The sequence below is a fragment of the Natator depressus genome, chromosome 5, assembly GCF_965152275.1.
Source record: "Natator depressus isolate rNatDep1 chromosome 5, rNatDep2.hap1, whole genome shotgun sequence".
Classification (NCBI taxonomy): Eukaryota; Metazoa; Chordata; order Testudines; family Cheloniidae; genus Natator; species Natator depressus.
In genome coordinates, this window is record NC_134238.1 from 77,833,749 (window position 1) to 77,858,970 (window position 25,222).

General features: G+C 39.8%; 1 protein-coding gene across 2 annotated transcripts in view; it reads right to left on the reverse strand.

Moving 5' to 3' along the window:
* Positions 1-9,732, reverse strand: part of ZNF608 (zinc finger protein 608) — a 101,509-nt gene extending 91,777 nt beyond the window's left edge. For both annotated transcript variants that reach the window (XM_074953042.1, XM_074953043.1), the window contains exons 1-2: positions 9,251-9,732; positions 7,304-8,364 (exon numbers count right to left, since the gene is read on the reverse strand). In XM_074953042.1, the coding sequence (XP_074809143.1) occupies positions 7,304-8,194 (891 nt within the window). In that variant the 5' untranslated portion in view covers positions 8,195-8,364; positions 9,251-9,732. The remainder of the gene's footprint in view (positions 1-7,303; positions 8,365-9,250) is intronic.
* Positions 9,733-25,222: the final 15,490 nt, after the last annotated feature.

Here is a 25,222-nt window from a genome sequence, read left to right on the forward strand (position 1 = left end):
CTTAACAATATAACAATGCTGACCTGAGATTTCACTATAAATAGGCCAAATCCTCAAGTAGTGTAAGGGAATCAATAGAGCTAACTATCTATCTAAGGATCTAGCCTGATGTTCTAATTTAAGGGGGAAAGGCACAAATAAGAACCTGGACAAGCTCATCAACCATTCACAGAAATGCAGTGATGTGTTGAGGATTCTGGCTAGCATAACTGTATGTTATGATATTATATAAGTATTGGGTAAAGCTTGTATTGTGCTTAATGAATTAAGTACAGAATAACCTGACACCCCCATCTGATAAATCTCTCTACAGACTTTGTCCAACAGGAATTATCCCAGCTAGAGGGCAAGAGATAATCTGAAGTACTACAAAAACTTGATTATAGTCATGGAGACTAACTGAGTACCATGGAACAAGTCAAGAAGATGCATCATTGCCTACTGCTTGAGTTATGCAAGGGAGTAAAACAGAGTAATAGAGATTATTCAGTAACTGTATCTAGAGGGCAGGTATGCAGCTGCCTAAATACTATAGCTGTGAAAAAAGTCTAGCCTGCCTGTGGGATAGTGGAAACTCCTGCACGTATACAGCATTGTCATTTCGGTCCCAGGACCTGAAGAAGAGCTCTGTTTAAACTCGAAAGCTTGTCTCCCTCACCAACAGAACTTGGTCCAATAAAAGATATTACCTCCCCCGCTTTGTCTAACTCCTGCACGTTATTTTGCTCAAACCAATCATTTGTCCACAGGTGAGCCTTGGTGGCTTGGGTAAGAGTCTGGTAGGAATCTTGAGTAAGGTCTGACAAGCACCAGTATAGTGCATGCTTAGATGCCATATGCACCAGTAACACCACGCCAAACACAGTATGCAAGATGAAAAATTATACACAGGGCTTGAGTTGCAAAGAACATACATGCATGGTGTATTTAGGCATTACTTACATAATTCGCATCTTTTTAGCTGCACTCTGCCTAATTTCATATTTGACTGTAGCCTCTTATCTCCATATTTCTTTATAGTATTGACTCTAATCTTCTGATGTAACCCTTCCTGGGTCAAAATCTGCAACTTTTACTCACACATGTAGTCCCTACTTGTAGTCATAGTCTCAGTGGCTTCAAGGGAAATAAAGGTTTCATGATAGAGCACTATATTTGGATCACTTCCATCCTTGCTCAAGCATGGGCACCAGAAAAATTATGGCTTTTGTCTCCTGATTTCCCACCTCTACTTCTCATAGGATTTTGCCAAGTGCTCCTGGATCACAGTGCATACTTTATCTCTCAACTCAATCTCCAGCTGACTGAGGTTTCTGTGTAACAATTTAAAGAAGTATAGTATACATTCTGTGACCTGCCAACCTGCAGCATGCCCTCGTTTTGGTCTCAGAAACTGAAGCAAGTTGGAAGTGCACAGGAGATGCATTAGAACCAGCCAGGCACTGTAAACTTTCAAATAGAATAGATTTGCCTTTGCTTCACGGAACACACTTACCTTCTCACTGGAAATGGTGAGCAAGAGGCCTGCTCCTAGAGATAAGGAGCAGACCTATCCATCCTTGAGTGACATCAAGCTCGCAGCTTTCTAATATGTACTATTAAGTTCCATCACCCCACAACACCTTTCAAGACTTTTCCTTTTTCCATAGAGAAATGCAGTTTATACCAACCTAATAAATATATAGGTTTTACAAAACACAGAATAAATCCTGCTCCCATTGAAGTCAATGTAACTTTTTGCTTGAATAAAACAAGCAGCATTTGGCCTCATATCTACTTTTACAAATACAAATCACCAGGATAACACAGTCCAAATGCAGAACATAACACTTAACATCCAAAAGACATGTTCAATTAATGGAAAGCAGGCCACAAATTCTCATATAGATGTCAATATTATACAGCCTAGAGCTGGCATCTTTTAAAAACTAGAGCACACACTTCTTAACAAAAAACACACAAGTTTTAGTATGCAAAGAAACTAGGAGTTTCAGATTATGATTTAAGTGCTTGTTGATAAAATAGCTTTCCAATTATCATGGCCTCCATAGGAAAAGCAGGAATGCATTATGTGTTAATGATCACAACCAGGGGTCCATGCTTTACTCTTTTGTCAGAACTATAGCAGATCCTCCCTGCAGCTTCACCATTAACATGTCTGTTTCCTGTCAGCCCACTCAGAGATAATGTCATTTATCTCAGGGCGGCACAAGACCAGTCATTAGCTTCAATAAAAGACCTCAAACAAAAGCCGGATGATGTTTTATCCGGGGCTCATAGTCTGCAGTCAAGAATCTTATTGCCTAACAATTCAGAACTTAAAAGGTATCTTTTAAAAAAAAAAAAATGTCCAGCTATCAACAATTTTAGGACACTTGTTTGAACAGCAAAGTCTCTCCATGGATATTTTTAGTTAATGGTTTTATCACATGCAATTTGGTAACTGATAGGAGCTTACTAAATTTACCCTTCGAAAGATTTTTCCCTCATTGGGGAAAATTGACAGAATAATTCAGGTTCTAGCTAAACAATAAGATCTTTGAAGAAATGGCCATCATTGTGTTTGCCTGCAGGAGCTGATTCAGTATAATAAATTCTTCAGTGACTGAACTTCTGGAAATGTCTTTAAATAAAAGTGGAACTGGTTAAAATATGCATACAAACATGTGTTTTCACAGTCTTGCTTGTATTATTGCAATTCAGAAAGTTTCAAAAAAAAAAGTTCCAGGTGAACTTTTTTAAGTAATTAAAAAAAAGCAGGAGTCAAAATATGAGTAAATCTCAGCTATTCAATTCTTGTCTTTATGTTGAAAACGAGGAACAGATGGTACTTTCCATGTTACTTGACTCTGGTTATTGAACACCTTTGTGGTTATGGGAGAATTTTGGTTAGCACTTTTAACATACATTTCATTTATTGGACTATAAAATGCTACTTTGGAAAAACAAGTCTTTATATAACTCTAATTAAAACAATCTTGCAGTGAAACCATTTAACGTCGAGAACATGCTTAACCTCATGACATCTGGACAATCAATCCTTTCCTTTTTAATGGGTATTTATGAAGTTATTAAAATTGTAAAATTACTGATGTCCTAAGTGAAATATAATTTGCCTGAAGTTCAGAATAACCTCATCACCTTCAATACTTTGTGATATAAACATTCTAGACCACCTTCAATTGTTTTAATGCTACTTTAGCCTTGCACAGGAATTCAATAGCAAAGCTGGTCATACATATTCTAAGAGGTCAGCAAGTTCACACAGAAAGCTTTCCTCAGCCAAAGGGCAACACCTCTTCACCCAGCTCAGAAAGCACTGTCACACTACTAGACAGCACTACAGCACATTAGGACCTTGAGCTGTGCTTATTGTTAGACACCCATAGTTATCAATGATTTTAACAGCTAAATCCCTTATGTAGCTTTCAAAACAGTTTGCTATCAAACAACAATGGACTTTGTTCTTTAATTACAGCAAGTGACCTTTTTGCCCTTTTATTTCACAGTGAATAAACTACACCCAAGAAGTAGTGTTTGTAAGGCGCAAAATATATGGAAAGCATATCTCTATAAACTCATTAATCAGAACATGTTCTTCAGTGATTTACAAGAATTCCCTGATTAAGTGTAAAAACAACAGCTATACAAGAAGAATAAAATAAATGATGCCAGTCACATGTGAGTTAATTCACTGAAGACAACTTTCAGATGTGAAATGCCGTCTTAATGAAAGCCAATAAACCAATACAGGAAAAATAAATTCCATTCTGGAATATTACCAGATTTATTAATTTTAAAGATGGAAGACAGCTAGACTTTATATATATGTATATAAAAAACTGTTGATATAGACTTTCTGAACTTCTTCCCCCCTCCCTAAACAAAGTTTTCATAGCCTATGCTTAGTATTCCTATTTTTAGTGTCTGTTGTGAGCCCCCACACACAATAAACAAAATCTAGGACATACTACTACTTATAATCTGAACATTTCTCAGTGTAAGAGCAATTAAAATTACAACAGTATAACATGGGTGAAGAGTATATGTTGACCAATATTTACTGAGTAATTGTCCTTAAAAAAAACCTAAAGGGTGGAGAAAGGGGACTGGTTTTAACACCAAAAATCTTAGGAATGGTTAGCCTACCTGTCAAATCTACCTATTCAGACATGGCACTGGTGTCTTAACCACAAAATGAGCTTCATGAATATAGCTCAAACATCTTAGAATTATAACATACTTTGACTTTATCCACATATTAGGGGAGTGGTGACTTTTACAACGTACTTGTGGTTTTTGCATAAAAGAGCCAGCAGGACACAGTCATTGATTTAATTAGACTTCATGAAATCCAATTTATCATGTTTTACATGACTTTCTGCAGTAAGGAAACAGAATAAACAGACCAAAAATAGACATTTGAGCATACTGTGAAAATTAAACAGTGACTGCAACTCTTGGGAATCTACTCCAAGCTTTTAACAAAGAGTAAACAAACAATAAAATATCCTCCAATACCATACAAAGAAACTCAGGTTTAAAATTTGTGGGCATTAACTAATTTGTATCTAACAAGATATTATTCAAATTTACCAAGCAACTCATTCATAAAAGATTAAAACAACTTGAAATTGATTTTAACAGCCAGGCTTGAAAATTATATAGTCATCTACGGTCACAACAGTGCTTTTTGGTCATGTCACATCTATAGATACACGTGTGTATAGCCAAAGCAGAAAAAAAAAAAGATTCAATCTTAAATCCCTAAAATAATTCTCTTGAATGATTTGTAAGTCTTTTTTAAAACTGAAGTTTCATTGATCGCATTACAGGCTGGATCTAAAATTGCAACCAAAGTCTGCAGTGAGTTCTACTTTCATATGCCAAGTAGGAGACGTTCTTTAAAGAAAATTGCTCTCTGGAGTGAAACACTAAGGGATGTTGTTTAAAACAGTAAGCCAGTACACCAGCGTGATAGACAATGGCCAGCACTGCAGGACTCTAACGTGTGAAGCCTATATTAAAGTCACTGTGTGCCAACAGCAGTGGGTGTTAGTGGAATTGCAAGCTCTGAGAATTCTATAAAGCCAAGAGCTGGAAAATAAGGTGTACCTTTGGCTCAAAACTACTCCTAACATGTTTGTTCTTAATTTACCTATTATCCCATTTACATTACACTGACTGAAGATTACTTGCATGTATATGAATTCATTCTTCATACAATTTCCTGTGTGACTAGAGTGAAAAGAACACAAAAACTGAGAAACCACACTACTCTCTAATCTCTGTTGCCATGACAGCAAGCCTTTGAGATACTGAAATGTTCAGATTGCCAGCTAAACAAAATTGTTGAATGTGAACATTTGGCTGAAAGATTAAAAGGCTAAGGGGGTTGCAAAAGGGCAGTACCTCCCACATTCCAGGCAGCCACTGAATCCAATCAAATGGCTCTGACTCTTTAACCAGAACCATTGTGAAGACTGGATTAGAGCAATTTATCTAGATAGTTAAAGCAGATTAGAGAACTGCAATTTGAAGACTACTGGTAACAAAAGTAAATGTCTACTGTATGTACTAAATTAGTAAAAAGACCATAGGATTTTAGACACCTTTCTGAGTGACAGCAGACCTTTAGTAAATCAGAGTGCAATTTACACCTGTGAATTAATTAAAGCAACCTAGTTTCTCTCATCTGTATTTAGAAAAATCAAACAGATCATTCAAATTGACCTGTAGATATATTATCCTAAAAGTGGCAAAATACCTACAAATGCGAAATTCAAATTTTCTCCTCATACAAGACTTTTGAATCTAACATATTTAATGTCACAACCCCCAAAATCTAATCCTATCAATAGCCCAAGAGTTTGTTGAAACGTTACACAATCTTAAACATCAGCAATGACACATAAAAAGAGGCTCATAATATGTTGTAAATAGCATAAATTTTCCCAAGGACTTCAATCCAGCTGGACTCTGGTAAACAACTCTGTACACTTAACACTAGCCAGAAAGTTTTCCCATCACTTAGAAGTTAGTCAGGGAAGTTGTAAAAGCAGGTAATTTAAGAACAATTCCAGACAATCATGCCACAGGTTAATACCCTTAAGGTTTTTTTTTTTTGGGGGGGGGGGGGGGAAGGTGTCTTTGTTTAACCCAACCTGTAGAATTCATTTGACTCTTAATTATGGGCCAACAATAGCACCCTAGATCCTAGAGAAGAAACCTTCTGCCCTCTGGATAGAACAATTGCTGCTGACACTAGAACCTGCCTGAATGAGCAATAACAATAGCCAAGAAAACCAGCTCTCTCCCCGCCCTCCCTTAACAATACAAGGCCATTTATTCTTACAGAGAGCATCCTTTATGCATTAACACAGAAAGGAAAACACACACACACACCACTTGATTTCTTTCACACATTTCAACCACTCAACAAACAAGAAGTTCACAGCCAAGAACCTATAGGGCTCAGATAAGAAAGACTGCCCTGACAGGAGAAAACTGTTCCCCCACATTTGAGAGAAAGATATTTTGTACATATATCAGAGTACAAGGTGCACTCCCCTCCCCCAACTCCCTTCCTCCAGGCCGATTATTACAGGCACTGAGTGTCTTCTGGCTCAGTGCTCCCCTTTCCCCACGCCAGCTTCCGAGGCCTCCTGGCTGTTGTAAACACAAGAGCCCCCCAATACCAAAAAGACCCCAGACTAGGGTGGATGAAAGAGCCAAAGTATCTGCAGATGCATCTCTCCTCCCTATCACAATCTAAACTCCAAAGAGAAGGGTGGGAAGAAAGGATGTGAATTTCCTTTCCACCTTGGCAGAAGGAACATCCGCTTTTATACTAGCGTGCACAATAAAAAGGATAGTAAACAAAACCCAGGCAGCTAGGTCTGAGCCACACACACACACACACCAGCCTCCGGTCTGCAAACACGTGTCCTCGGGGGTTGCAAACATCACTTCGGAATGTTACACTAATAACAGCCCCATCAGGGAGGGTCACTTCGAATTCTCCTTTAAAATAAACAAAGGAGGAGACACAACAACACGAAACACACGTTTGGCCACATTTGGGAAGATACTGGGGATGGGGAGAGGGGGAAAGAGAAATTAAAGACAGGACGAAAATAAGACTCCAACGTAGCATTTTCTGTCCGGGAGTGGGGTTTGTACACACAGATTATATGTATATCACAAACGCATAACATCAATAACAGGAGCTAGGAACACAGCTGCGGGAAGTTTGTAATAGACACAGGGGGGAGATAGCTAGGGAAAGAAGAGCTTGTCCTACCTTTTCTGTTTTCAATTTCTTGATTCGCCTGTGGTTCTCCTCCTCCTCCTCTTCCTTCTTTACCAAAATAGAGTTCCCCATTAACCCTGAATCCGGGGCGCTTTTGCTCACCTCCCCCACCGTGGAGGAGGCGCAGTGGAAGGGGCTGTTGCTCCCACCACCGCCTCCCTTGGCCCCGAAGCCATACAGGTGCCCAGAGGGAGCTTGACTGCTGCCACCCCCACCGTTGGGGTGGCCCTGCTGCAGGTCATGCTGCTTGTCCTTCCTGGATTTCCCCGCATCCTTATCCCGCTTGGAGCCTCTGCTGCCCTGGGTTTTACCTGGTTTCTCCTCTTTGTTTTTCCCGCAAGAGGCAATAGAGTTGTTGTTGCTGGTGTTGTTATTATTGCCGTTTGGGTTGCTGCTCACACTTTGACCCAGTGCTGAATTCATGCCAGTTGCCTCTCCAGGGCGCCCTTGGACTTCCTGCCTCTTGCCAGCACTGCTGATCTCAGGAATCCCATACAAGGCAGCAGAAGGCAGAGATTTATTAGCATCCTTAGAAGTTTTACTCCTTTTCACTTTTGATTTGCTAGTCTCTTTGTGAGAGGAATTCCCCTGGGGGGCAGGGGGCTGAACAGAAGCAAATTTTAGGCCATCAGCTAAGGCTGAGGTAGCATTAGCCCCACTGGAAGCCAGACCCCCACAATCCTTGGAGCTGGTGCTGCTGCTGGTGGTGGTGGTGGTATTAGTGGAATTATTCATCTCAAATTTCTGTCTGTCCTTCTCCAAATCGGCGTCCAAATCGATTATTAAATTTCCAACACCGATTTCCCAATCATCGCCACTGTCATAAGTATCAACCGCGTTTGGATCCACACCTTTGCCTGCAGTGGAAGTGTTCACTGACATCCTGAAGATGAGATCTCTAGAATAAAAATCCGATGAACTTTCCTTTGGAGATGAGGGGACATTCGTTTATCTCCGTTGGGCTTTTCTTTTTAAATTATTATTTAACTCTTCTTATCTTCCTCCCCCTGGTATGTCTAGGTTTATACCCTGAAGTCCAGGTCCACCTTTTCCTGTGAGGAGGGGAAAAGTCGAATATTTCTTGTCTGGATATTACCAGAATATAATACGATTAATATAGGGGGCAAAGGAGAGGGGGAGCAAGATCATTCAATGTTTCCACGTTTAATTTTGTTTTAAAAGTTGTTAAATAGGAGGCAATTGCTTGTGATTATTTTATAGTGAACAGCTTGAATCCAGTTGTACCCCAACATCCATAATCACTCTTAAAATAGTCATCTATAAAAAAACAAAACAAAAAACAGCCTAACTACATGATTTAAATCCACAAAGTCAGGGACATACGGAGTTAGGGCTGGTGACTAGCTGTTGGAGCACATGTGTAATATAAGCTCCTGGACCACCACTTAGACACAAAAGCCAGAAAGGAAGGACACAGCTTCAGCCCTCACTGCATTCCTTGGATTTTGTGGCTTTAAACCAGACCCTTGAAGTTTTGTGACTTTTCTATACTATTTTTTACCCCAATTTTACTTAACCTTGGGGGGGCGGGGGGGCATGAAGCCTGTTTTTCATTAACACAAGATAGCTTCCATTAAAAAAATCAACAACCTATACTTTAAATGGTGCATTTACTTGAGAAATATCCATCTTCATGGGTAAAAGTGTCTTTTCTTTTTAAAATATACCCAAGAATTCTAAAATCAGTTTTAATGCACTCCTAGGTTACACAATTGCTCACTCTGTTAAATATAGTATTACTGACTGTACAGGAAACTGATTAAGACATACACTTTAAGTGATCTGCACCAAGGTGGCCTCAATGACCGCAAATGAGTGTGTGTTTGACAAAGCTTAGTTAAAACGATTTTTAAAGGGATCTATCCCTTTTACAGTTGACTGTCTCAATATTTATACATATATAGGCATATTGCTTACCTTTAATCCTTTATCATTTTTTAATTAAGCCAGCAAATCAAAATGCTGTCCCCACTCGACTCAGCAACAACTCTGTGCCTCATTTTACTTAAAGAGCAAAGTGATCAAGAAGTAGAAAACAAAATAACATCTCAGCCAGTATAATCGCTCAAAAAGATATCTCCCCCCATTTTGGCACACGGATCAGGAGTCCTTTATTTGTGTTGGTTTTCCTCCTTTCTTAAAAATGTTGTTCCTCAACTTTACAAGCTGGAAGATAATATTTCACATTCAGAACAGGAGCATCAAGGACCAGGGTTTTTTGTTTGTTTTTTTCTTAACAGGCACCGAGATATAATAATAACAATTTTAAAACGTTTTCCAACTTCACATTCCGTCTTCAACTCCAGACTTCAGAGCCATCCTGATCAGTAAGTAATGATCCCATGAAACAAACCTACAGGCGTCCGGTTGTTACAAGACAGAATGTGCTAACATCAGGATAAATTAGTGAAAGGGAGGAAGGAAAAAAAGAAGAAAGGACTGAAAATCTGGGCTGGATTCCGCCTGTTAGTCGGGAAGTGGCATTTTTTCCGCCGGTCCTGACAGATCTGATTTCTTGAACTAACTTAAGGAAGGGGGGAGGATGAGGAGGGAAAGGGGGGGCGGAGAAGAGGGAGGGGGAAATCAGTGTTCTGATAAACCAGTTATCAGAACATTTCGTGGGAGTGGAGGAAAGAGTGTGTTTTTAAATTAAGTAAATCTTCCCAAGGGTATGATCTGGGGATTCCCCCTCCCCCCCCCTTTTTTTCTCTTTTGTATATTGTAAAAAAAAAAAAAATAGCATCCAAACTACCCGGGGGAGCGGGGGAAATCCGGGAGCTCAGGCTAATCAGTCATGTTGCAAGTAATTCAGTAATTAGAGACCAAAGAGATAAAATAGACTTTGGGTTTTTGCAGGACACATTTTTTCCTTATCGTTTCAGCAAACGTTGCATCGTCTTTTTATTTATTACCCCTCATGACTTCCTCCCCTTTTTGCCTTTAAGTCAGATAGTCTCGGAGCTTGGCTTAGTATTTTTAATTAGCTGGCGTTTGGAAGCTAAAAGCTGTAATGAATTGTTGATGGATTGGAAAGGAGAGCTGGTTTGCTGGAAATGTTAGGGCAGGAGGGGGGATGGGCGAGTTACCAACAACCAACCATCTAAAAGGAGCGATTTTGTTACAGTTCAAGCCTTTCTCATCACGTGACGATCAAGGGCTCAATTGGTTGTCGTGAGAACAAAAATGGGTGACAAGCGTATCAAGAAAATACTGATCTGGTCTTTAGGGGGAAAAAAAACTTAAGGTCTGTTTCTCTCCCTCCCCCTTCTGCTGCTGGCACAGCTACAAGTTATGAATGTGAAACATTTTTCTCTGCGAACTGGGTCTCTGAAGTTAGGAATGAGTAAAATGTACTGAACACCATGGCAAAGCATATGTTTTAGAGAAACACCTTATAAAATCTTTCCTCGAGTTATCTGCAATTTGTAGTAGTTTAGAGACACGGGATGGGGAGGTTATTTCAAGGTTTTAATATCTTCGTATATAAAACATGACTAAACATTTGATAGCTTCCAAGTTAGTCTCCATTCTAAACCCAGGGTAGATTCTCGTTGGGGGATGGCTGGCTTTGGGGGGGGGGGTGAAAAACGCTCACTGCACCACAACGTATGGGCGTCACTATCCCCTAATTTAGCATTACATTATTGGTATTAACATGTGACAGAAGAAGAAAAAAAACCTCCTGCTCCACTACGCTATTTTGTACCCCTAAGGTCCTATTAACAAGTTGCTTGCTCATTTTTAGGGGGGATTGGGTGGAGAGAGAGAAAAAATATGCTGGCAGGCTTGTAGTTGTGTCACTTTGATTTTCCCCTCTTGGTTAGTTTAAAAAAAAACCCAAAAAGGTAAAAAGCCCCCCCCCCCCGCCGAGTGCACCGTCAAGTATGATTTGTGTGAGAAGCTACAATGCTTTCACCCTCCTCACCTTCATATCCCTTAGATAACTCAGCCTACTCGTGGTTTTTTGTTTGTTGTTTTAAAACACAAATAACTAGTTCCTTATTTCAATGCACAAAACTCATAATACTCCCCTTCGCATGAAAAAAAATCCCCTCTAAGTGCTAGAGACACACCACGCAACCGTACTTACGATCTGTATTGGATCGAGTTGACCTTTTCCTTCTAACTGCATTGAGTGTGTTTTTGTTGCAGCCGCTTTTTATTTTTGGAAAAAAAATCTAATTTCTTCAACAGATTTATTGTGTTTGGAAGAAAAGAGCACCCGATTTCGTGAACCTTCTTTTTTAAAACAAAATTAAAAAAATAAAAATCCCCCTACACACATATACACACATACACACTACACAACAAACTGGCTTTACTGCAATAGTGAGCTGCAGAAATCAGAACTGGAGAAGGGAGAGTGTGAAGCAAGCACAGACTCTGTACCTGAAAGGGACTTTTCTTTGTTCCCAATGCCCTTTCCCATCTGCCCAATCAGAGACCAGCTTTTATGAAACCGGGCTCTCCGATTGGCTAGCTGCTCCTCTCGGCTGCTGAAGGGGGTGAAAGGGAGAAACACACACACACGCATACATACATAGAAGCCTTGTATTTTGCAATCCTCAAACTACATTTAGTGCTACAGCAGGCAGCCTCCTGCTGCAGCAAGATACAAATCATGTTTCCCATTTCAATTACAGCATTATCCTATATAACATTTTATGTCAAGACAACCAAATAGGGAGGCGAGCAGCCCAGCCAAGCCTCACACAGTGGGAGGAGGACTTCCTCATTTTCTTTTTAATTTAATTTCAAGGCAGTTTTCAAAGCAATGATGGATGATTTTTCTGTTTCAAAGAGGCAAATTAAAATCTCACTCTTCGTTTTTAAATGCCCCCTCATTCAGAATTGTAACAGTTTGACACGAAACCGAGAGAGAGAGGCTGTTACATGAGTGCGATCATTTTCATGTTTAGTGAAGGAGAAAAGCAAACAATGTCTTAAGAAGGGGAGGCTCAGCAAAGAACAGAACTGGATTCCATTCCTCCCCCTCACCCACCCCAGCGTTAGAGAGACACTCAAGGTACTGCAGCGTGTTCGGTTTGTCCTTATTCCTCAGCCTAACGCTTGTCCCTTTCTCAGAGTTTATTTCATGTTCATTTTTACAATAAGACTTACAGGAGACAGTGCGGTTTCTCTGTTGTTGAAAAAACACGTAACCCTTTTGTTTCCAGTTTCCTCATTTACTGCTGCAAGCACTGAACTGTGAATGCAAGCGACCATATAACTACCACGTGAACAACACCCTTTCACAAGAATCAGTAACACAAATCTTTTCTAGCAGGCTTTGTCTTGCGCCAAAAAAGGGGGGGGGGATCTTAATCAGTTCTTTTGTTTAGCCTTAGATCCAAATGCTCTTTAAAATGCATTTGAATTGATTAAAAAACGTGAATACGTTCCTTATGCAGCTTAAATTGATCAGTTTGCCAGGCACAGCCCCTCCCCCACCCACTCTGCAGAGAACAATTTCTACATTGAAGGGACCCAACAAACATGAATGTCTTGTCGAGAATTGAATTAACTGTAGGACGAAAGGCTGATAACCCAGATAATGTGTCTCTGCGGTCACATATCATGAGGTTGATGGGGTCTAGCATGAAAATAATAGTTTGTATGGGTAATTTAATATTAAAGTCTATTAACTACCCTGGAGTCTGGCTAACTGTGCGCTTTTATTTTTCATTTATGTCTCATTTCAAATCCTCTGTGTGTGTATTTGTGTGTGTAAAGTATCTCACTCTGAAAATCAATATTGGACTTTTCTTATCTTTGAATAGCTAATTGAAAATTTTGTCCAAATCATAGTTTCCGGGAAGACGTTAAAGCACGACATTTGTAAAACTGCATACAGATGACAATGTGACAAGATACGCTTTTGGATTTTGTCCAACTGAGCAAATTATGTGCATTAGTGCTTATACGGTCGACACTTAACATCCAAATGATGTTTAGTAGAGTATTTTCGGATGAGTAAACATTTTAGATCCTTCTCATTTCAGAAGTAACAGTTAAAGAAACATTTGGTTGAATAAAAATCACTTCTGATTTAGTTGTCTTACCAAAACACTAGACAGCCTCTGTCTGTTCTTTAAAACCAAACTGGAGTTGATGCTGCAATAAACAACATTTTCCATTCTTCTCTGTGGCGAGTGCATACTTCTTTCCCCTCTGGCCGCATAGTGAATCACAACACGTCTGAATTATTGCTAATGTATCATATAACTGAGATCGTCTTTAAACGTAATGAAAACTATATTTTAATGACCGTAAACTACAATAATGGGTCCCTTCTCCTGTTCTCCTTTCCCCAGCTATACTGAAATTTGTTGAGAGTAAAGAGTACACATCACGCCATATGTTGTTTGGATAGTTGCATGGAAGGAACGATGTATGCTCCCCTTCCCTTTCTTTTAAAACATATCACCTTTTGGTGCTGCTAGAGAAGGGTCTAATTCGCTCAGATAAAGTAATTGCCAAGAAGGCCCTTGATGACATTAAACATTTGAAATTGTTTTTAAAAATACCAGTTTGCGTACACTATAAGTAGGAAAAGGCATTTAACGATAGTGTGAAAGAATCAATCGAGAATACTTCTTAGGGGTGGGTGAGAAGGGGAATTCTTGAGCATGATTGTTATGTAAGCAGGGTTTGCTGTGTGGACTCTTACACAGGCAATCTCACAATACACAACACTATGCCAACAAAGTAAGTGCTTGCAAAGTGCCTACTTCCAAAGCAGCAGTGCAATGCAAATCAGTGTAAACACTGAAGAATACACGGCTACTCCTACCTTCTATGTTCTTTAAATTGCTATGCACATAATAACTGGTATGGATACTGTGACATGGTTGTGAAAAAAAGAGTGTGAAATGAAACTTTATTTTAATGATTTAACTTTGTGCTAGTGAAGCTTTTAAAATCAGCAACATCGAGGCTACTCCTCCCTCCCCCACCACTTAACGCAGATCATTGTTGCTGGGTTTTTTACAATATGTGTTTTACAGATTTAGGTAATAGCCCTGATTTTTCAAAATCGACCTCTGTTTAGACACGTTTCACTTTGGGCTGTTTCTTGTCTGCAAAATTACAGTCATTTGCACGTTATTATTACAGTGAGTAGGAAACAGATTGTATTTAGCATTGGGTGGGGGAAGGGTTATTATGGGAAGTGATCTGCTACCGTCAGCACATAATTTCATCCTGAAGAAAATTGCTTCTGAATGGCTGGTCTGTTAGGTAGCCAAGGAATGGTCACTGGGAAAGATTGCAAAAATGCGCCCACTGCTTTATCTGAATTAGTCAACCTTTCTAAATTTTTTGAAAGGACGGCCTATTGAACAGATGTTTGTGCAACTGAAGCGGGCATTATGTAGATGAAATAGCGTCACCTTACCCCGCAGTTCATATAACTCGGGGGGGGGGGGGAAGGACCCCAATACATATAGCTACATGTTTTGTGTCGTTTATTGACTGATTATTAAGAAGCTTTTTCGAAAGGAACGATTACAGCGAGCCCATTGCCAGGGGCTGCTGTATCTTCAGCGCTCAAACGTCACCATGAGTGGTTGCAGAAAGATTTCTCAAAAGAACTCCTTTGTGAAGGGGAAAATGTCCTTCATCCTAAAAGAATCTAACACCCTCTGTATGAATGAGCATCCAGAGGCTTTTCCACCTTCATTAATTTCTGCCTGCTCTCCAAACTGAATTACAATTTTGTATTCGTGCACATTTTAAAAGACCCGCACAAGGCCAATAAACTTGTGATGTTTGTCAGAAATAGCACAACCTTGTTTAATTAAAGCAATTGTAGACTGTTATGAATCTTGAAGAAAACCTCACTCTATTTAACTAGCCAGGCATGTGCATCAAATTTGCTAAGCAAATTTACCAGCAAAAATCTATTTTTAGCAAAAAGAATGATAGGCTATTATATGAAACCCTTTGGCTGTTTGAAACCTATTTCTTGTGAACAAATGTTTCCTTTTTTCCCCCAAAACAGCTTTTTAAGAAGATGAATTGGTACCGAGAATATTTAACAAGCAACAGAAAGTTGTGTTCCTATCTTCTCAGCAAAGCTCCTCTTTTTCTTTCTTTTAAAGGCTGAAGTGAGCCTGGAGTCCGGCAGCCAATCATCATTATGGAAATATGCTTTTAAGCCTTCTCATTGGCTGATACACAGGCCAGTATATTCAGTTAGCAGCAATACAGCAGAGTCTGCACACCGACCTCGGCCTGGTTTATGCCTTTTGTGGAGGAGAGAGTCAGGTCATCTTATTTTTCACATTCCCTGCTCCACAAAGCATTCTTTGTAAACAAGCAGTTAACCATGGAGAAACATATTAGCTGTGTGCAAATATATTCCCACTGGGAAGATGTTAGTGTTTTTGTTAACACTAGTCCCTCTGACATATCTGATTTTAAAATTGTATTTTTAAAAAGTATTTTTTAAATGTTTGAATAAAATCTTAATTTTCAGCTGGGTTTTTATTGTCTTATTTTATTGTTTAAAAATAAGAGTCCCTGACTGTTGCTCTTTGTTTCTGATTTGTAAAAGGACTGTGTGGGATTTTTTTTAACTAAGGGAGCTGAGAGGTGTATATGGAAGCTGAGAGGTGACAGTATCAATGCTAAAAGTACCATAGCAGCAGTAACTAAACCAGCATTTCTTCTTTTAACCCGGCATCCAAAAGGAGACAATATCTAGTTTCCTATTAATTATTTTACTCGGTTAATTAAGTAAAAGTAGAATGAAATGTTGTTGTATATAGCACCTTTTATATACAAGGCACACCATAGTACTTTTGAAAGCAATACATTAGATATTTGTGGGGCAATGATTGTATAGACAAATAGAGTTAGCCATTATACACTTAGCAAATAGTTCATAAACAGACTTACACAGAGTGTATTTTACTGAAAGAGAATATTAGTGAGGTTATCCCCTATTCCTTTAGAACAGTCTTTAAATTTCACCTGAATAATCACAAGGTACCTCAATTTAATGTTTCATCTGAAAGTCAGTCTCTCTAATTGTGCAGGATGCAGGTAGGTATTGCTGTGCATTGTATATGACCACAAGTCACCTCAATGGTGTTTAGAGAAGGGCAACAAAAATTATCAGGGGCTATGCATCTGTGTTAGACAAGAGTACAGTTAAGAGTCAGGGGCTGAAAATAATAGAGAAAAATTCAGCTGAAGATCAGGAAAAGAATTCTGCCAGTGAGATGTATTAATCTATGGAATAATGTCTCAAAGGAAGTTGTTAAATCCCATTGCTTGGGACTTTAAAACTAGGTTGGACAAAACACTAGACAAATATACTGTAGGGAGCAATCCCATGCTGGCAATGAAATGGACTGAATGATCGAATAAGTCTTTCTCATTTCTAACTTCTGTGATTCTATGAAATCCTGCAGTAGAATTTGAGCTACTGACCTTTTGACCCAGACATGAGTGACCCAGCGGTACAGATACTCCTTTTTTCAAATAATTTCAAAACTATAGTACTTAGTGTATTGTGTAAGTATTCAGCTAATTTTAAGAATACATTCTATTTATAAGTAGATTGTGCATGATAAATAAAAATTTTAAAATATACATTACTTTTCTTATAGATCTAACATATTATGTACGCAATTGTTGTATAGCGTCTTTCATACAAAACATCACAATGCTTCATAGTGAATTAAAGTCTGTAATACATGTGATGTATGAAGGTACAATATTTTATACAGGTAGTATTCATAGTTATTATAGTGCTAAGGTGAAGGAGCATACAAAGGCCAGTGGCTGAGTGCCACACTTTAGATTTTCAGGGAGAACAAATGAGCATGGGGAAATGAAACTAAGGCTTAAGGAATAGGATTAGATTGTTTTATTAGAGGGAAGGCTAGAAGTCATAGGCCAGGGAGAGAGGAGATGAGTCTTGAATTGGAATTTGCAGAGTGGTGGTCAATTAGGCATAGGGAGTCTATACTAGAAAATGAGGGAGAGAGGGATGTGTTGTGCAATGTGAAAAGAGGGCAAACAGAAATCTGACACTGAGTGAACAGAAGGAATGGGACAGGCAATGGAAAGAAACACAATCAGATAGTACATATTCGGAATAAGATCATGGTGACTAGGAGGGAGAGTGTCTACTAAAATTTGAAATGAAGAGTGAATTGGTGAAAGTTTCTGAGTATGAGGGTAATAGGTTCCTACCACTGAATAGGCAGGACAAGACAAGCTGCTATATTTTAGACAGAACAAAATTTGGAGAGTTGTGACACTGGAATTTCAGCAAAGAAGTTATCAGAATGTGTTTGGAAAGTAACAACTGGCAGCCTGACAAGCCTCATAAGTGGAGAGTGAGAGACACGGTGACAGAGGACTGTGGGAGAGAAATGAGAGAAGGGAGACTGGACCATTGCAAGAAGAGAACTGTCTGAAAAGGTGAGGGAGAAAAGATAATATGGCAGACAATGCAGAGGGGAAAAACACAACAAGAGATAGGAGAGATTGGAACCTAGAGATGGAAAGGGAGGAAAGAAATAGCACAGGTACAAAAAGAGGAAGAATGATCTTGTGGTTAATGCACAGCACTGGGAGTCAGAACTCCAGGGAGTTACTTTCCTATTTCTCCAACTGATTTGCTGTATGGTTTTGGGAACATCCTGTCATCTCCCCATGCCTCCCTGTTTTTAAAATGGGGACAAGACAATAATACTGACCTATAGCTCAGATAGGTAAAAGTACCTTAAGATCCTCACTTGAGAGTATTAGCGTTAATTTGTTATGTCTACACTGCAGAGCCTCTGATGGCATAGTCCCCAAGTGTAGATGCAGCACATGGCAACAGAAGGAGTTTTTCTACTGGTGTAGAAACATCAAGAAACCCTCTGAGAAGCCCTCTTCTGTCAGCAGTGCTATGTCTTCTCTGGGGGTTTTGCCAGCATAGCTATGTCTCTAGGGAATGTGCTTTTTTTCCCCCCACACATCTGACTGACATAGCTATGCCGGTATAAATTGTAAGTATATACCAGGCCTTAGTTAGGGGAAGAAAGGCTGAATCTGAAAAAAGCTTGTTCACTCCATACACTCCTTATGCCACTAAGGGCATGTCTACACTTACCTCCGGAGCGATCGATCCAGCGGGGGTTGATTCATCGCGTCTAGTGAAGATGTGATAAATCAACCGCTGAGCGCTCCCCTTTCGACTCCGGTACTCCATCGGAGCGAGAAGTTTAGGTGGAGTCGACGGGGGAGCATCAGCAGTTGACCTACCGCAGTGAAGACACCGCGGTAAGTAGCTTTAAGTACATTGACTTCAGCTACACTATTTTCATAGCTGAAGTTGCGTAACTTAGACCGACTTAGCTCGCCTCCTCCCCAGTGTAGACCAGGCCTTAGAGTTTTGCAGCTATGCATTGATAAAGCTGGGGGGAAAACCGAGCCTGGAATATTGTGTCCAGTTCTGGGCACCAAATTTTAAGAAAGATGTGGAGAAATTGGAGAGAGTCCAGAGGAGAACAACAAAAATAATAAAGTGTCAAGAAGCAGGACATACGCAGTCTGGCCTAGTAGGCAGAAGAGGAGTCAAGTATAGTATGCAGAACACGCATCCAGGTCAGGGACTGCAAGTGGTGGTCAGATCCAGAGTCAGCTGCCAAATACCAGAGCCAGGGGTTGAGCCAGAGTCAGAAACAGGAATCGAAACTGATGATGGGGCTGGGGTTAGCTACCAAATGCCAGAGCCAGTGGTCAGACCCAGGACTGGTAGCGAATGGTGAGGAGTGAGGCAAAAGGGCAGGAACTGGAGAAGAGGCAAGGATTAGGAGCAAGGAGCAGCAAGGGCAGAAGCAGAGCAGGAATAGGGTCAGATGTGGATTGCAGAAGGCAGGCAAGACCAGGGTCAGATGCAGTGGCACGCAGTCTACACAGTTGCTTAGATGGCCTACCGTGTTAGTAGTGGCTGCAAGCCAATAATGTGGCTGCAGGGCTTGGGTGCTCTGATAAGCCTGACCTTACAGGACTGGCAAGATGCTGCTTTGCCCATCTCCATGGGTGGTGACAAGGGAGTGTCAGAAAAACGTAGGCCCCAGGTTCTAGACCTGCACCCTCAGATCTTCACAAAAAGGTTTAGAAAACCTGACCTATGAGGAAAGGTTAACAAAACTCGGTATGCTTAACCTTGAGAAAAGACTGAAGGGGTCCTGATAATAGTTTCCAAAGACGTTAATGGTGATTAAGGAGGATGGTGATCAGTTGTTCTCCGTGTCTGCTGAAGGTAGGACAAGTGGTAATCAGCTTAATCTACAGCAGAGGTTCTCAAACTGTGGTCCGTGGACCACCAGTGGTCTGTGAGCTCCATTCAGGTGGTCTGCGGATAGTTCCCTATAAGGTACACGCCTGGGTGGCTGCACACGAGAGAATGAAGGGCCACCCACCTAATTAGTGGAGCCGCACAGGCATGGCTCCATTAATTAGGTGCCTGAACCCTGGAGAAGATGCACATATAGGGTGAGGTGGTAGCCTTGGGGGGAATAGGAAATAGGTGGGAGGGGGCAGTGGAGTGAAAAGAGGGGGTGGGGGGAATTTGGGACTTGCAGGGCTGCAGTGGCAGAAGAAAGAGGTGACTTTCCCCAGCTCCAGGGCTGCGGCTGCCAGGGAGAGACACCCCCCCCCCCCCGCTCCTTCCCAGCCTCAGCTCGGGGACTGCTGCGGTGATGGAGAGACACCCCCCCCCTTCCCAGAGGGCTGCTGCGGTGGGGGAGAGGGGGAGAGACCCCCCTCCTTCCCAGCCCCAGCTTGGGGGCTGTTACGGTGGGGGAGAGAGGACACATCCATTGCATTAGAAAGGTAAGACTACTGATATTAAAATATGAGTTGTGTGCTTTTATCTGTAGAACAAAAAACTTTAATTATTATTAAGGGTTTTTTATAATGCACTTTTATCCAAAGTGCTTTACAATAGTTAGCTAACGGTACAAACAACATTCGGAAAGATCATTAAGTGGTCCGCTGAAACCCTCAGCAATTTTCAAGTGGTCCGTGAAAGAAAAAGTTTGAGAACCACTGATGTACAGCACGGCAGTTTTCGGTCAGATATTAGGAAAAATGTTCTAACTATAACAATAGTTATGTACTGGAATAGATTACCAAGGGAGTAATTGTGGAATATCAGTCACTGGAGGTTGTAAAGGACAGGTTAGACAAACACCTGTCAGGCATGGTCTAGGTATACATGGTCCTGCCTCAGTGCAAGGAAATGGACTAGATGATTACTTGAGGTCCCTACAGACCTCAATTTTATGGATTCTATGAAAATTAGAATAAGGTGGTGTCTAAGACCCCAGCAAATTCTTCCCAGTGATCAAGGTAGCAGTGGTGATGGCTCTCTTTGTCTTATTCTATCTCTGTTAATGTTTTTAGACTGTAAATTCTTTGGGGCAGGGATTGTCTTTTCATTATGTATATATATATGGCACCTAGCACAATACAGCCCCAATCCTTAGTTTGAGCCTTTATACTCTACCACCGTATAAATAATCAATCATCATAATTAATTATCATTTTTATGAGGGAAGAAGGATAGTCTTGAGTTAACCTTGGGTAAGTTATTTAGGCCCTCATTTTAAAACTGTATGCACTATTGTATATGATCAATTGTGTTTGCACAATTTGCATAAACAGAACACCTGGTCTATTTACAATTTGATTTGCATACACATATTCCAGACTTGCGTGCACATTTCTGCCATTGTGCATGCATGATCAGGAGCGTTGGGGGTGTGTGTGTGTGCATCTTTACAGACATAGTTTGAAAAATGTGGGTCTCACCATCTCAAGTGCTGTCCTCTTCTGTAAATTGGGGTAATAATGATTACCTACCTTATAGGGATGGTTTGAGGTTACAGTTTATAAAGCATGTTGAGTCCAAGTGTAATGTAGTTATGAATACCCAGCTACTACAGGGAAAGTGCCATAAAAATTGTGTTTTAAATAATAATATAAAGAATAGACCATTCCCTCAGGTATGGAAGGCAACTTCTGCAGCTGGATCTGCTGCCTTCCACATGGAAGAGAGATTCAGCTGCTTCAACAGCACCACCTCTAAAGTTGCATTAAGGAAGTGAGAGGGATGTAGCCAGGAGAATCATTCCCATGGGAAATCTGCACAAGCCCAGGCTGAATTACCTTTTGTGTGAAACCCCTCTGTCCTGTGGAACTCTTTCACGGGGCAGGATCTCAGGGACAGCCACCTGTGTTTTCCCAGCAGCTGAAAGGATGCAGGCGGGGAACAAAGATCCCTATCACTGGTGACAGCTCTAGCTTAAACTTCTTATGCCAAGTTTTAGCCTGGAGCAAAGTTTTGTGACCCCTAAACATTGTTGTGTTTTTGTTTTGGTTTGGTTGGTTGTTTTTAACGGTGATACCAAGAGATACCTTTGACTATAGTGGTATTAAAGGGACGTACTAAAATAATTTCATTTTAAGAAATTATTAAAGATGCAAATATGTGCAGTGTGAAATATGTCTAGCCATAAATCTAATTTCTTTGCTTAATATATACCTGTTTAGTGTAGGATCTCACCAAAAAAATAAAAATAAATTAAAAAAAAGACAGATAATTGGTAAGCCTCACTTTGTTTTGTTGGTGAAAAACCATTCCTGTGGTGTCAAAATCAAGGTTGTATCAAATGCAGATTGGTATTCCAGTTCAAAATGGCAAATTCTTTTCAAACCATTTAATGCAATGGGATTATTCTAGCATATATATACATAGGTTGGGACATTTTTGGGGGAAAAAAACTACACAAACACCCTCCCCCGCAGAATTGCATTATATACCCACTATTCTTTTGTGTCCTATACATTAAAACTGGATTACAGTTCAGCTATCTTGATACTTCTTTCTACCTATTGGTTTGCAGGAATACGTCACAAATTTCTAAAAGGCAAAAAATAAATGAATGGTACTCGTGTTGAATAATTCCTTACTTTGTCAGTAGTCCGCTTGACTTCAGTGCAAGGAAGTGTGGCATAATCTGACCCTGAGGGGAAAAAGATGATGAACCAAATATTATTTGCATAACTTTTAAACACGTTCATACACTTTTATAGTGGCCATAAAATTGCAAAGGCATATTGCTATAGAAAAACAAGTTTATCATACACATCACAACAACTAAGATTGCAGGTGATTATTTCTATTTTTTGTTTTCTAAAAGGTGCTTATGGAGAGCCTGGGGAAGATGTGATTGTATTCATTTTATTTCTCCCCATTTTCACCTTATTAAAAGAAGAAAATATGCATCTGAAAAGAAAAACATGAAGAAGAGATCCCGGTGCCATTACTTTGGAGTGCTGAGAGGTAGAGAATGAAAAAGCCATTGGTCTCAGTTTTACTACCACAATGGCCTTTTATGAAAGGGATTAGATACGCCTAGAACTGGTGCAGCATTCATCGCTGCCCTGGACAACAATCTGGGGAAAAAAGACAATAAAAATCAGTTTGTTGTAAGGTTAAATCACCACAGACTTGCTAGATTCGCTTTTCAGATTGTTTTTTGTTTGGGAAGGGGAAAAAAAAAGAAAGAAAGAAATATGTCTTAAAAGCTGATTTCTCTCTCTCTCCCCTCCCTTCCTCCCCCCCTCCCCCCCCGCGCGCAAGATGTAGCATTCAGAAAACATGTTGAGCGAGTTGAGGCATTAAAAAGATCAGTCTTTGGCTGTTGAATGAAAGACTGTTGTGCGTGTGACTCACATACTAAATGGAAATCTGCCTTCAAAGCCTATTTTACTGCCTAATTATATATACACAAAATGTAGCTGTCTGTTTCAATCAAATCATAGGAAAAGGAATAAAACTCCTCTTAACATGCAATTTTCATGGTTTGTCATAACCTTAGAACACACACTGCTAATGCAAAAGGAGGAAGTACAGCTGCAAGGTCCAGATAAGGCTCCAGTAATTGTTTTTCTTTTAATTATTACTTTATAAATACATTATAGCTCCTACTCAGAATAAAGAAAATTAGTGTCCTCTGTTTTTTTAAAGATTTTTCCTTTTTCAGAGATAGCTCGTTGATATGCATTTCAGGAGCAGCCAGCAGCCATAAAAACTAATTTTAAGTAACCTATGTAATAAAAAAGCCTTCAGGAGGACTTTAGGGATTCAAGCATCCCAAAATCTATGTATTGAATGGAACGCTCCTATCCATGGCATCAAATATAAAGAGGAAATGTTCTGCAAATATACAATAATAGTTTGCAATCATCTTTCTTGGAAACGTTCAAGCTGTAGAACATGTGCAAACCTTTTCTTTAAAGAATGACAAAAACATGTTACATTTTTCTTATTATTTCAGTTCTTCTCGTTCGTGTTTGAAAGGGATGTGGTTAAGTATATTAAAAAAGCTAATTATTTTTTTCATCATCTAATATACACAGGTCTTTTATAGAATAATTTAAACTGTAACATTTAATAGGCCATTACTAATTTACATCCTCTCACCGATACAAATCATTAAAATGAAAATGATGTTTTAATGGTTTACTCAATATATATATCTAATTGCAGCTTAAAAGTTTCCAACTTGGAACATGGAATGGCACTCGATGTCTCACGAAGAGACTCTAAGGTTCTTATACTAAACTAGTTATTGACTTCAGAGGAGTTACTCCTGAAAATAAGTAGTGGGAATAAAATAAGAATCAGGCCTTAAGTGTTCCGTTCACAAACAAATAATTTTGCACTCTTGGCACATGGCACTGGCATTACACACTGAAAAAGGTGCATAAATTGAAAACTGGGTGGTGTCCATTAATGACGGAATTAAATAATGGGCCTTACATGTTCTAATGTGTAATATACTTGCATTCATCCAGAAAAACCTTTTTTGGCATCCTCTCCCACCATCCACTGAAAATGTAGCACCTTGGGCTACAACATGGAGACTGGGGAACATTTGGTATTTTAAAATGACTTACAAATTATCTCTCTTTTTAAATTGGGTATGTGCACCCTCTTTTATCCTCTTTCTGGACTCTTTTCTTTCAGGATTTTTTTTGTTTTTGGGGGTTTTTTTTTGTCAGAAACAGTAGCATTGCCAACTCTGGCTTGGTAGGGCAGAACTCAGAAGATGTACATTGTTAGATTTCACCTCTGAATTGAAGAGGTGAGCTGTGGAATTTTTAAACAAGTAGCCCCTCTCCCAGAATGTTAATTAGTTATTTAAATTAAATTAAATAGGTGTTAACAAAAGAGCAACATTTCAAACCATTTGATTAGAAATTCCTTCCCTTCCCAGTTGCTCAACTTTCACTGTCTTGTGATGTCATCATTTTGTTCTCTCTCCACTTGCCATTCTCCCATCCCAGACAAAAACTGGAACAAACAGAATCCGAATTTCTAATGTAAAAATCAAGCAGTTTTTTAAAATTATGAATTTATTTATTGTTACAATAAAATTAAAATAAAATTGGCCCTCCTTATTGTAGTCAGGCATTAGCACCATTGTAGTTAAGGCTGAGACTATCTTCTTGTTTACTAGACAACTTTTCTAAGTGCTGTAAAATCCATATGCTCTCCCAGTTTATCTTGGAAACTGTTGTGCCAGTTCCACTGTTCCACTGTTGTGGAAACTGTTGACTACTGATTGCTCAGCAGCCCATGCTTTGAGGATCCACAGCACCTCACCACGTGGATTATCTTGGTGCTGGGGAACCCAGGGCTTTCAGGGTCTATGACTCTGGGATAGCCCACCAAATGGACTGCCTCAGAGTCATGGACCCCTTGACTTCCAGGGTCTGCAGCTCCAGGACAGCCCCACCCATCAAATTGCCCTAAAGCCAGAGATCTATCCCCTTTCTCAGGGAATTTCAAATGGGTGTGGGGTGCTA